The sequence below is a fragment of the Pelophylax lessonae genome, assembly GCF_965119305.1.
Source record: "Pelophylax lessonae genome assembly, chromosome: 1".
Classification (NCBI taxonomy): Eukaryota; Metazoa; Chordata; class Amphibia; order Anura; family Ranidae; genus Pelophylax; species Pelophylax lessonae.
Window position 1 is genome coordinate 501,661,113 of NC_138768.1, and position 14,686 is coordinate 501,675,798.

Below are 14,686 nucleotides of genomic sequence, written 5' to 3' on the forward strand. Positions count from 1 at the left end.
TCCCTTATTAAGAAGTGGACTGTTCCACCGGTGGTGGACTCTCCTGTTTCCAGATTGAACAAGGAAACCATGATTCTAGTTAAACAATCCCTGGCCTTTATGGATCCGGCTGACAGGAAGGCAGAGGCTGTGGGCTGCAATGTATACACTTTGGTTGGTTCGGCACTGGGGCCGGTATTCACCATTGCCTTGGTGTCGCAAACTCTGAGTGGGCTAAGCTTTTATGCCGTGACCTGGAAGGAGAACAACCTCCCTCCCTTTGCCGAGCTGGCGGACCAGCTAGTCCAGGGGCTGCAGTTTATCTGGGATACCTCTTTGGATGTGGCTTGGCTCTCTGTTTCAACAGTGGTCCTTCGGCATGTCTTTTGTCTCAAGTGATGGTCTGCGGACCAAACTTCTAAAAAGGCCTTGACTGGTCTCCCTTTTTTGCCTGTTTGGTGCTACCCTCGATTAGATTATTAAAGGTCTCACGGGGGGGGGGGGGGGGGGGTTCGTCCTTCTGGTTTGACTGACAGGGGATTGGAGCCCTTCGGGGCCTCCTCTGGGGCATCCAAGCGAACTTAGTCTGGCAAGTCAAGTGCAGGCTTCTCCAGACCTGTGGACAAGGCTCCTTCAGTAGGAAGGTGCGCCCTCACCCGTATCTGGGGTGGGCTGACGTCTTCGCTGGTTCCTGGACCTGTGGGCTCCCCTGGTACAAGAACAAGTGGGTCCACACGGTCATTCGGTCCAGGCTACAGGATAGAGTTTCATTCTTACCCTCCGGTAAGGTTCTACCTTCTGACGTGCTACTGTCCCCAGTCCACATACAGGCTCCTTTTGGGGCGGTACAAGACCTTTTACTTTACGGGCGATGGTCCCGGTCCCCCCCCCCCCCCATCACAGATATGGACACACCGCCCACCCCTGCACGTACCGACAGTGTTCTGTCTATCAAAGGAGCCGAGCCAGGAGGTTCAAATGAAAGATGTTACAGTGCAGCGATCCCCGCTCTGATTATCCAGCCGCCTTTCCTCTTCCTCTCTCGCCCTCAATCATTCGCCCTCAATCAATTTCTACTTGCAAAATGCGAGCAGGCGAGTGGAAAATTTGAGGGCTGCTGTATGGTAATAATTTAGTACTGACATACATTTTAAATCTGTTTTTATAGGTCTGCTGAATCTTCGCCAGATTGTCCTGGCTAAGATAGACCAAGTGTTGCACACACAGAAGAATGTGGATCCAGTAGATGAGTATAGTAAACTGTGCAATGATATTCTTGGAGTGCCAGCAACGCCAGGTAAGAGGTGTATTTAAGCAAACCTATATTAAAATGTTCATGCAATAAATGAATAAATGATATTGGTAGCAATTCATGATTTACATTTCCCAAAGAAAGTGGTGCTCTAAACTCTTCCCAATCCTGCCCACATAATAGCCTAATTGGTTACATAATCTTTGATTAGTTGGATTAGCCTATCTGAATTACAATAATTCGTTTCAGCATAAAGCACTTGGCTATGCATAGGCCCTTGTTCACATGACCAGCACTAGAGGGAACCTGTTGCAGAATTTAACTTCAGGAAAGGTATTTTAAACCCTTTGGTTACCCTTTTTTTATCACAGATTGTTAAAAGGTTGACATTTTGAATATAGGTTCTGGGTAAGAGCCATTTCAGTACGGTAGTAACACTGTAGTCATTGCATTTACTGAGTGTTTCTCTCTTAAGTGGCCATTACTTTTATTTTTATTTGTATGGCTCATCCTTCAAAAACACAGATTTTAACCCTTCCTTAGTGAAGTTTGATTGATCCTCCGAACGTTAAAGCCTAAGTGCAATACAAAAAAAAAAAAAAAATCGGCACAAGGAACAAAACTCGAACTCAGTAGGATGTATCCCTTCTGCTAAAGCCTTATCTGTTAGGTGAAATCCTCCTCTGTCTATGCCCCAAACCCCACCACCGTAATCTTAAGAAGCTGTCATAGGCTCTCCTCAAGAAAGCTTGATTTTGTTTGCCCTTTCTGCACAACTCCACCATTACCACAGCTTCAATGAATAAAACTGAATCTATTAATGTGGGATGGGCAGATGATTGAAAGGTCTGCCCCTCTATTCATAGATCCTGTTTCATTCATATAAGCTATAGTACCGGCTTCTATGAATGGAGGGACTGGGCAGATAGGGCAGGCACAGACCGAGACCGGCTATCTTGATGAAAGCCTGTAAAACCCCCTTAGTTCGACTAACTTCCACTGCACTAGAATATTATGGCGTTGGGGGTAGGGGGGCATGGACAGTGGAAGATTTCACCTTGAAGAAGAAGCAACAGTTCAAGGGATCCTACTGACTAAGTTATGTCCCTGATTTGTCTGTTTTGGCTGCACCTAAGGTGATTGTAAAAGCACAGTTTTTATGCTTTCTTTTAAATAACACACACATTGTTATACTTACCTGCTCTATTCAATGGTTTTGCATAGCCCCAATCCTCTTCTTGTGTCCCCTGCCAATGCTCCTGGCCCCTCCCCCATGCTGAGTGCCCCATAGCAGGCCGCTTGCTCAGATCAGTATATGGGGGTAATACCAGGCCCAGGAAAGTATAAGGGGGAGCTGCTTGTGGAAGGCTTTTTACATTAAAGCTGATTTTCCATGTTTCCTGTTACAAATTAGTGTTGACCAAGCTGTAGAAGAAAAACACAGCCCCATTGCACTTCCACATTGCGAAGTAGAGTGGTACAGAAAAATGCAACATGCCTGCATTTTTCTGCACCTGCCTCTGTGACTCTGCATTTCTATGCATGTCAGATTGTAATAGAATGTCACTTTGTGACCTTCCATTAAAGTTTAGAGAAAAAAAAAGCGGGGGAGACAGTATCTTGCATTGTAAAACACAAAGCACTGCCTCCCAGCTGCATTCACTACCTGCGGAGAGAGAGGACATTTTTCCTCTATGGGTAGTGTAAACCCACTCCTGAGATGGAATTAAACTTACAAATTAAAAAATGCCTGACAGGTAGGATTTTTATGACAGAAGAGAGACCATATTGGTCTCTTTTGTCATGAATCCTTCTCCCTGCCTGTCAGAGTTGTTGTGTTTTCTATTTATTTCTTTTTTTTTTTTTAATTTATATACATGGAGCTGCTCAGCTTACAATTACGGCATTGTTCTGTTCCGTGAAGATGTGACGTCATCCCAGCCCAGGCAATCAGTCAGCTAAAGAATTTGAACCTGGAGCCTGCAACAGACAGGAACGCTGGAGGAGGTCGCTCCCAAGGTGCCATAATGTGCTAATATGCTGTGTATACTAGCACATTATAGCTCAAACCTCTTTTTTTTGTGGAGGTTTGCCTCCTCTTTAACTGTTTTTTTTTTTTTTAACAAAACACATTTATAGGACTTAGTAGCTCAAGCACAGACAGCTGAGCTAGAGGAGTGACTTATCCCAATCTCAATACAATTAATTTTTTTTGATCAAATCTATATGCATGCTGTTCCTGGGTGCCTAAAGCTAATTTTACACCTGAGTTCCAAGTATATATTTTGGTCTTTTAAGGTCTGCTGTCCACATAAAAAGAAAAAACCTGGAATAGGTCCAAAATTTGCATCTCGTTTTAGTAAAGGAAAAATGTTTTTACTAGCATTGCACACATGCTGTGGATCATCATTTGAGCTCCACTTTGCCTGTGTGTGTGTGTGTGTGTGTGTGTGTGTAAAACTAGATGCTAGATGGATACATTTAGCTTTTATGTATGGTATCATTTGTATGCTTGTGTTTTTTATTTTTTGTAACAGGGACAAATATGCCTGCAACTTTTGGACATTTGGCTGGAGGATATGATGCCCAGTATTACGGCTACTTATGGAGTGAGGTGTATTCTATGGACATGTTCCACACACGGTTTAAACATGAAGGAATCATGAGCCAGAAGGTGAGAGTTTTTACTTCACTTGTCCCTTTGAGTATGTGTTTTTATTCTTGCAATGCAGTGACAAAATCATGGATTTTCAAATACATTATGTGGTTTGTGGTGAGGTGAAAGACCTGTTACTACAGATCCCTTTCCCCTGTGTTGAACAGAAAACAATCCAAAACCGTGTAATGTTAACTGTAATATTTTTAACTTAATATAACCAGAGTGCAGGCTTTAAAGACAAGAATTCATAAAAGTCCAAATGAATGATCTATGGACAGCGTATAATCCCTACACTAGCTTCTGTGTGATAGCTGTACACGAACAGTCGACACCACAGTGAAGAGGCAAGTGTGCTTAGCAGAAACATTAGCCCCTCAGATTATAGGGAGGTCTAAATGGGCAATGTAGAAAATGAAAGCCAAATAACATCAGGGCTTCAGCTGCTTTCCAGGCAACTTCCGTCAATAGAGTGCCTTACTATGGAAGGTTCTTTAAACACTTCCAAACAACAGCTAAGCACCTCCGGCGACATGCGTGTCAAATACTCTCAGGGAGATGTAAATAAAAGTGCCATAGTGCAATATGTTTTGATTATCTTTAAATCCTCTTTAAAAATAATAAGAAGTAAACTCACACGTGATGCAAACAAACAGCACAGCAAACAAAATTCAAAGATGGCCATGGTGTGCTTAGGTCATGAGTTCCAAGTCCCACTTACGCATTTCATCATTTCTTATCAAGGTGAAGGCGCCTGGTTCTTTTTGTATATGGATTAACCCTATATGAATTCAGGATACCTGCTGCCCTTTTTATTTTTGTGGTAGGTCACCCCAAAAAATTACAGGTTAATATCAATGAAAAAATGGGCGCTGGCAATGGTATGGGTTAATGGGAATTAATGGGTTAATGGGAATTAATTCATTAAGGCTCAAGATGTGTTTGGAAATCTGGATGGTTTTAAATGTGTTTTGGTAGTTATGTTAGTGTTCTTTATCCAATTTAAAGTGCAACCAGTGTGTAACTCAAATAAAATTATGATAATACCATTAAATGAACATTTTTGGTAAAATTCAAATAATTTAAATTTAAAATATTTGGACACAAACAGTGTGCATAATTGGTGACTTGTGAAAACAAATAATAAATGAGTGACACCGGTGATGGTGATGTGAAATATTAATAATAATGCTATTAATAAAAATTCATAAAATATTTATAAAACATATGCAATAAAAAGATGTATCCACAACATTAATTGTGCAACAAGTGAGAATAGTCCGTGAAAATAAATGAGTTCTTCAAGGTGATTTAGTGCTCCAAATGTGCTCTTGATAAAATAAGCAATCTCTGCCTCTTACCAGATGGCTTTAGGTCACCAGGACCTAAATCGCTCTTGACCCCTTTATAGGATGGATCAGTCCTACAACGAACTACTCCACTCCTCTTTCTGGATCTCACTCAGGTGTATATAGGAAAAATAGTGGGGAAGCCAAATATAGTATAATACCGTTTTTTATTTTTTAAAATAAATGTTAAAATAAGAAATGGCTGCTTACAAGAAGTAGTGCCTTTCCTGGCACTAGGTGAAACCACTGTTTGTATGTAAAAGGGTCTGTTTCTGGTGCTTTATTTGTTTGTCCAGAGACTCCTCTACAGCCCTGGTAGCATGATAGCAGCTGCGGCGTGCGCTTCAAGCAGGAAGGATATGACGTCCCTGGATCTCTGTTTCCGGGTATCAGTAAGGACCACAATGCATTTCGCGTCTCTCTATGTCACGTCATCAGGTAGCCTACTGAATCCCGGAGGGGGCGGCTATATATATAGAGCTGACTACATGGCCATTGGTTGGGTGAACTTGGTAGATCCTCCCACTCGTTATTCATTGTGTGTGTGCACACTGGCCAATAGAAAGTGCTCTCATTGATGCCGATCGCTATTAGTTTATTTATGACACATAAAATCTGTGTTCAGCTGCATCATAAAAAACAGTTTTTGTTTCCAAAAATGCGCTGTTGTATGTATATAAAAATTTTTAACCACTTAAGCCCCGGAAGATTTTACCCCCTTCCTGACCAGGGCCTATTTTGCGATTCGGCACTGTGTGACTTTAACGGACAATTGCGCGGTCGTGCGACGCTGTACCTAAACGAATTTGACGTCCTTTTTTTCCCCCACAAACAGAGCTTTCTTTTGGTGGTATTTTGATCACCTGTGTGATTTTTTGATCATGCGCTATAAACAAAAAAAGAGCGTCAATTTTGCAAAAATAACAATATTTTTCAAATTTTTTTATATGAAATTCCCCCCAAAAAAATGTAAAAATCAAAATTTATTAACATTTTCGGCCATTTTGTTTTCTGCTACCTAGGTTTGGTAAAAAAAAAATTTTGTTGTTTTTCTTTTAAACGCGTAATGGCGGCAATCTTCGTTTTGCGGTACTGCGACATTGCCGTGGACAGATCGGACCCTTGACTGACATTTTTGGTGTTACCAGTGACATTACTACAGTAATCAGTGCTAGAAATATGCACTGTTACTGTAAAATTACACTGGCAGTGAAGGGGTTAACTTTTTTTAGAGGGAGGGGTTATGTGTGTCCCTAGGGGCGTGATTCTAACTGTGATTGGCTGTGGCCGGAGGTGTAGGAACAGTGATCAACGGTTCTACATAGTAGAACCGTATGATCATTGTTTCTACACAGGGGAGAATGACAGGCGGCTTGTTTACATTAGCGGCCTGCCTTTCTCCTTCCCCCCGACGATCGCGAGTGATCACAACAACCCCCCCCCCCCCCCCACACACACGCGGGGGGGCCGTGACCGTGCGGGAGCGTGCCTCCGGCGGCGCGCGCTCCCTAGACCCTCACAGGCTAGCGACGTAGTACTACGTCGCTTTGCCTGTGAGGGGCTAACCGCCGCAGTAGATAGTCGTGCGGCGGTCAGCAAGTGGTTAATCGGTATATATAAAAAATGTAAAAAAACTTTTTTTAAAAAAATGTTTTCTTTTATTGATATATTGGATGAAAATTGGTACAAGTGTGATCAAAATATTTTGTATTGGGAGATATATTGGTGATATTCCACTTTTGTTATGCTCTAAGGCTAGTATGTAATGGGTGGATGTAAAACAGATCCTCTAACCACAAACAGCGCCTTCATTCACATAACCAGAAAATCTCCAATTCCATAATTGTGACCTTTTATGTTACTCTATAATCATTAACAAATATATACATGCTAGTTTAAGAAACATATTATAAAATCGTAATTATACCAGTAAAACTATATGAAATATATATATATAAAAATATAAAAGATGATACAATGTATATACATATATGTGTCTATTAATATGAGAGTTAATTTATCTCCCTCTAGTGGTTATACACGATAGTGTTCCTCCAATATGGTTTTATAGTTAGACTCCCATATAGGGCCTTCCTGGCCCGATATTAGACTATTTAAGACTATATTTCGGATTGTAAGTAGAATATATAAATGGCTGTGTTATTTACTATAACTGATAAATAAAAGGTATAGGTTAATAAATTATATAAAATTCATTCAATTCCAATATTCACCTATAGCTGTAAACCCTAAAACAATAAAATATAAAATTAAAATTCTAACAACAGATGTCCCTTTACAAGAATAAGGACTAATCTGGTGAGTATGTATATGTATATATATATATATATAGTATATATGTGTAAAACAATAAATTATTATCCGCGCTGTGATGTATAATTTAGTGACAATAGGGAAAATAAGAAAATTAAAACCTGAAGCTGCTGCTCACTAGGTGAAATACCAGAAAAAACTACAAACATAAATAGACAGCGCTAACAGGTGACAAAATATAAATATATATAAGTGCTATGAAAATTGGTAAGTGCTCTAAAAAATTAAATTAATATAATATAGCCAAAAGTGCATTTATAAACAATGAATATATAGTAAAGTGCTATAATTAAGTGTCCATAATATGACCATATAAAGTGCAGAATAATTTGTTAAGGTGCAGTCCAAAAAATGTTTCTTCAACAGAAACTAAAGTGCCAAATAGGTGCTCAAATCCATAAAAGTGCCCAAGTGCTCTTCACGAAAAAAGACCCCCAATGGGGATGCACTCACCAGACTTTGGGTATAAATGACCTTAAACATATATGATGTTTCTTAATCGGATCACAGGATCAATGCAGCCACCCAAGCATATGAGATATCCCTTGAACGGATGGATGGATAACATGCACCTCATAGAATGGCTCCTTAATAATTCATCTCCTCTCACTCTCCAATGTGTATTTCAAATGCAAGGAAAGAAGCCATACATGGTGAAGCCCGTAGGATTTATTCAAATCAAAATAGTAGGAATAATACTCACAAAGTATCTTTTAAAAATCAGCAATGAACAGTATTGAGCAGCCTTGCACAACTAATCCCTTAATTTCCGTGTCGCTGCCGGCGTGCGTTCCACGGTGGTTAACAGGAAATGACGCTGCAAAAGCTCCGCTGCCCGGAAGACGCACTTCCGGGCAGCGGAGCTTTTGCAGCGTCATTTCCTGTTAACCAAATGGAAAGCACCTGAGTTAAATATATGTGTCACAGCAAAGGGTCTGAATACTTAGGACCATGTGATATTTAAGTTTTTCTTTTTTAATAAATCTGCAACAATGTCAACAATTCTGTGTTTTTCTGTCAGTATGGGGTGCTATGTGTACATTCATGAGGAAGAAGAATGAACCTAAATGATTTTAGCAAATGGCTGCAATATAACAAAGAGTGAAAAATTTAAGGGGGTCTGAATACTTTCCGTACCCACTGTATATAATTTTATTTAAGATTTTTTTTTTTTTAAACCAATATGTGTTTAAAAATCGTTTAAAAAACAATTTAGGTCAATGTCCACGTTCAAACCATGTGGTCTAAGTCAGTGGTCCTCAACCCTGGCCTACAGGGCCCACTAACAGGCCAGGTTTTCAAGATAACTGAAATACATCCCAGGTGATATCATTTGCTGCTCAGTGATTGCAGTACTCTAGTCTGCATCTCCCCAAGGTAATACCTAAAATCTGGCCTGTTAGTGGGCCCTGAGGACCGGAGTTGAGGACCACTGGTCTAAGTGTATTCAGTCGGTGAATCCAAATGTTTAATTTTGTGAAATTTGTTTGCGCATGTCTGATCCCCTCCAATGCTTATGGACTCTATCAATCCCACAAAACCATAAAAAAAGAAGGATCTTGGTTGTGCATGTACATCTATCACTCTATACATAGATCATTCATTTGGACATTTATGTACGGTATATTTATTTTTGTCTTTTAGTACTGCACTCTGGTTATTATTTGTATGATATTGTTTGTAATCAACCTATTGGTGCTGGCTGCTTGCATATTTACTGTCCTTAAGTCCATGCGCAGATGTTTTATGAAATGTATTATCAATAATGTTTTTAACTTGCACAGGAGCCATAACCATTTAAAGTTCCTTCGTTGCAGCTGCAGCATCCCCTGCAAATCACTCTAATCCTCCACAGACACCATTGATAGAAGTATTATTTTAGGACTACCATTTAAGTTAACTGTAAATTGATGAGTTGTTACGTTTTTTAATATGTAACCAGTTTAGTTCTTTGTGGAGTCTTTTGTTTTTTGCAAGCGCATACAATTTAAAGCCTGTTTTATTTAATAAGTCAGCACAGTCTATCACTTTTTTTATTTAATGGATGTTTGGCTTACTTAGAACAGGTTTAATTACCTAATGCCAGTTGGTGATTTACAGCCATTGTATTGGAAAATGGTTAATATGTTGAAATTTTAACTATACATGTGTTATTCACCATACAGCTCTGATGTATGTGTCAAAACCAACACATACATCAGAGCTGTATGGTGAATAACACATATAATAACAAAAACTATTTGTTTAGTAAAAATATTTAGAGAAGTATTAATTATTTAAAATATATTACACTTTTAGCAAATAAAACTGAATTTTTTGTTATGTTTGTCCATTACTCTGCTTATTACTCTAATTAATGGTATTTTAAAACAAACAACTAAATAAAGCCCACATATTTTTTTGGAAGCACTTTTCATACCAAAATGCTTTAGAGTTATTGTTTAGTACAACTTGGTCTAGTCTCATACATAGATGCCTCATTTCCAAATACAATGATATGAACAAACCTTGCACTCTGCAGTTATCTACATTCTATTAACGCTTTTGCTGCTAGCTTTGTGCTCCACATTAAACCCCAGGAGGTCAAAAAACATTTTCATGTACAGCTTTAAGAGTTTGTAAAAGACCCTCCAAACTATACAAATTTTGAATGCAAAGGCCTACATTTTATTGCAACACAGCGCGTTGCGGTGCACTGCTGCACACAGAGTCAAATGGATGTAGTTTTAAAAAAAAAAAGTGACAAAATCAACCCCTGTGATGCATTGCATTGTGCACAGAGCACTCCAGTGCACGCAACTTATGGGTGCCATAACTTGTGCCCATTAATGGGCCCTTAGTCTGTTGGTGCACTGCAGGGCACAAACACATGTAATATAACACGTATTATTACTATGTTTGTAGTGCACATGTGTGTGTTATATATATGTAATGTGTGGAGGAGGTTTTAAGCTCCAGTCACATGGCCACAAAGGGCTGTACAATGTCAAGAAGGAACATATTTCGGTATCCAGGAGTCAGCTGTATGTGTATAGCTTTGGGCAACAACCTCTACAAATCAATGACAGGCTGACAGATGCTGTAGAGGTACTCATGTAATCTAACATCTGAGTGTTTTGCGTATATGGATGTATGAGCGGACCAGTCTGCACTTAGGATGTGCAGTTACATGCGTACAACTGTGGAATCTGTTGTCCTGTCATTGATTTGTGCAGGCTGCTGTCTGCGGGGGTACACAAACACCTGTGACTCCCAGGCACAGAAATAGGCTTGGTGTGTGTATGCGGCCTTATTTCGTTTTTTTTCCACTTTTTGTTTAATGATGATTTAACATTTTTTTTTTTATTATTATTTTCTGATTATTATTCTAAACATACCCCAGATGTTTCTCATTTGAGCTAGAGGCAGAGATTGAGGACAGATTCAGAGGGGTTTAGGGAGAATTGGAGGACACAGAGTGCAAGGAAAGAGAGAAATAGGCACATGAGTGACAGGGGCACTGCAGAGAAGGTTTGCCTCCAAGATTCCTGGATACGCTGCCGCTCTGCTCTAAGTTAGCACGTTTCTGAAAGTCATGCCTCTACGCTATTCATCTATTAGGACATCATCGGGAAGGTGTTCATTAGCCGTATTTGAGAAGGTTTATATCCCCAACCCTGGGCTATTATTATTATTATTATTATTATTATTATTATTATTATACAGGATTTGTATAGCGCCAACTGTTTGCACAGCGCTTTACAATATGAGGGAAGACAATACAATTCATTACAGGAGGAATTGGACAGCCCTGCTCGTTGGAGCTTACAATCTAGAAGGGAGGGTCAAATGAAACAAAAAAACAATAACTGTGGGGGATGAGCTGATGGAGAAAATGGAAGTACAGTTGTTAGGTTTCTCTGAAGAGGAGGGTCTTAAGGGATAGTCTAAAAGCTAATAGAGTAGGAGAAAATTTGACAGATTGGGATAAGGAGTTCCATAGGATTGGAGATGCTCTGGAAAAGTCCTAGAGGCAAGCATGAGAGAAGGTAACAAGGGAGCTAGAGAGCAGGAGGTTTTGAGAGGAATGAAGAGAGCGATTAGGTTGGTATTTTGAGACTAGGCTAGTGATGTAGCTGGGGGCTAAACTGTGGATGGCTTTGTAAGACGTTTTGAATTTAATTCGTTGGGTGAGCGTAAGCCATTGGAGGGATTGACAGAGAGGAGTAGCGGACACTGAGCGATTGGTAAGGTGGATGAGTCTGGCAGCAGCATTCATGATGGATTGAAGGGGGACAGCCTATGTAGAGGGAAGCCAATGAGAAGGGAATGGCAGTAGTCGAGGCGCAAGATGCACAGGGAGTGAACTAGGAGCTTTGTTGTGTCATTGGTTAGAAAGGGGCGTATTTTAGAGATGTTGCGGAGGTTGAGGCGGCAAGATTTGGACAGTGATTGGATGTGGGGCTTGAAGGAGAGTTCAGAGTCCAGGACTACACCTAGGACCTTGGCATGCGGCGATGGGCTGATAGTTGTGCTATCGATTTTTGACAGAGGGATCAGGGGAAAGAGCACGTGGTGGAGGAAAAACTATAAGTTCGGTTTTGGATAGATTGAGTTTGAGGAAGTGAGGTAACATCCAGACTTTTATAACTGCTAGTAAATTAGTGATACGGGAGGAGACTGAAGGAGAGAGCTGAGGGGTGGATAAATAGATTTTGGTATCGTCAGCGTAGATGGTATTGGAAGCCGTGGGAGGCTATCAGCTGACTCAGAGAGGAGGTGTAGATTGAAAATAAGAAAGGTCCAAGAACAGAACAGAGAAAGGAAGATGAGAGGAGGAAGTCGAATTGTAAGTAACGCTAAAGGTGCGGTTGGATAAGTAGGAAGAGTACAGTCACGGAGACAAAAGGCATGGAGTTTTTTGAGGAGGAGGAGGGGGTGGTCAACCGTATCAAAGGCAGCAGAAAGGTCCAGGGGTAGGAGTACAGAATAGTGTCCATTGGCTATTCAATCTAATTCTCAGCCAATTGAAAACACTTTTTTGTGAGAAAATATGGTGGTTTGCTTTAGAACATACAATATTACCCTATCTATATACATATTAGTATGAATATTAAATACAATGCCTGTAATTAAAGTGGTTCTAAAGGCTGCATTCTATGCATAAAGATACACAATCACCTCGGTTGCCCTGGGACTCTCCCTCCTCATTGGCTGAGACAGCAACGAGAGCCCATTGGCTCCCACTGCTGTCAATCACAGCCAGTAAGCCAATGAGGAGAGAGTGGAAGGGGGGGGGGTCAAGTCGCGGCTCTGTGTGTCTTATAGACGCATATAGCAGCGGCTCAGGAGCGAGCGTGCAGCGGTGCCCCCAGGACACGCTGCTTTCTCTGCGGGCACCGTTTAAGGGGGAGAAGCCAGGAGTGCTGGCGGGAGACCCGAAAAGAAGAGAATCAGAGCTGTGTGCAAAACCACTGCACAGAGCGGGTAAGCAGGGCCGCTGATAGGGCGGGACCATCAGTCCTCCTGTTGGGGGCCCCAACAGCACAGGGAATTGGTGCAGTAGGGCAGAGGGGCAATTACAGAAGGAAGCCCTGTGCGGCTCTCTGCTGCAGCTGAAAACCAGTTTCTCCACCTCCTGACAGCTTTCAGCTGCTGCAGGGAGAGACACAGACACAGGGCAACATTCCTGTAATTGCTTCTCCGACACAAATCACCCTCCCTGTTCTGTCTGCTTATGAATGCCCCCCCTTCACTGTAATACCCCCCCCCCCCAAAAAAAAAAATAAAACAGTTGTAAATTGTAAAAAAATTTAACATTTTTTAAAAAAAATTATATATTTTTTTAATGAAAAATAAAATGTAAAAAACTATTAAAAAGGGCTATTTCACACAGGTTCTCTGTTAGGTTTGTGTCCACCAATAATGATTTTAGTGTACTTTTTGTGACATATTGTCTCGATATATTCAGGGGGGGGGGCCTGTACGGGGCCCTGCCTGGTAGGCTGTACGGGGGCCCCGTGATTTCTAATAGCAGCCATGCAGGTAAGTATAACATAACAGGTTTGTATAAAATATATATATATATATATATATATATATATATATATATATATATATATTGGAAAAATGTGATAGTAGTGAACTAAATGTGTTGATGCTGTCATTTGTTTTTGGTTTCTGTTTGCGTTCTTTTTTTCTCTGTTATAAAACGGAAAAAAAATGTTTAAAATTATTTCTGAAAAAAAAAAAAAAAGTAGATGCTTTGTATATTTTGCATATGATTTATTGTGTTTTATGGCTTGTTAATTGTATTTTCTGAACATCCACTTTAGGTGGGTGCAGATTACAGAAACTGTATCCTAAAGCCTGGGGGATCCCTGGATGCCATTGTAATGCTACGTAACTTCCTTGGGCGTGACCCGAAGCAGGAAGCGTTCCTAGAGAGCAAAGGACTGACCAGTCTGTCATGACCAGTGACTTCTACCTGCTAAAACAAAACCTTCCAAACGCAACAAGATTTGAACTATCCCAATTCTCCGGATAGTTGAATAGTGACTTCTAAACGGTTGTTTTTTGCACCTCAAGCTAAGAATTGCTGTACACAGGTATTCCTTATATACCCAGTGGCAGAACTCATGAATAAACATTTTAAAAATTGGAAACAATGTGCTCTTGTTTACAAATAATGAACTTCCATTTTTGTATACCTTTGACTTATAGGAACAAAATTTAAATGTTTTTATTTATCCATCTACTCTTTATCTCTTTAACGCAGAGAAAACTAGATTTGGTCAACAATCTACATACCTACATGAAGTACGGGTCTATGAATCCATTAGCACTGTGTAAATTACACGTGCCTATTGAAATAAACAATTTGATCCCAAAACGACTTCCTTTGTGCTTTGTTGTGAATAGTAACTTGCATTTTCATAATGTTGAGTGTCTTGGGAGTGCTTTATCTTTGGACTTTAAGTGTTACATAGTTAGTGAGGTTGAAAAAAGACATCAGTCCATCCAGTTCAACCTATGATGTGTGTGTGTGTTTGCTATTAACCGTACATTGTATACCCCTGTATGTTGTGGTCTTTAAGGTGTCCATCTAACAGTTTTATGAAACTATCGATGCTCCCT

General features: G+C 40.2%; 1 protein-coding gene across 1 annotated transcript in view; it reads left to right on the top strand.

The window, feature by feature from the left end:
* THOP1 (thimet oligopeptidase 1) overlaps positions 1 to 14,442 on the top strand; it is a 68,924-nt gene extending 54,482 nt beyond the window's left edge. Inside the window, exons 10-12 of the mRNA XM_082252935.1 lie at positions 1,148 to 1,276; positions 3,769 to 3,905; positions 13,885 to 14,442. Of these exons, the coding sequence (XP_082109061.1) occupies positions 1,148 to 1,276; positions 3,769 to 3,905; positions 13,885 to 14,022 (404 nt within the window). The 3' untranslated portion in view covers positions 14,023 to 14,442. The remainder of the gene's footprint in view (positions 1 to 1,147; positions 1,277 to 3,768; positions 3,906 to 13,884) is intronic.
* Positions 14,443 to 14,686: the final 244 nt, after the last annotated feature.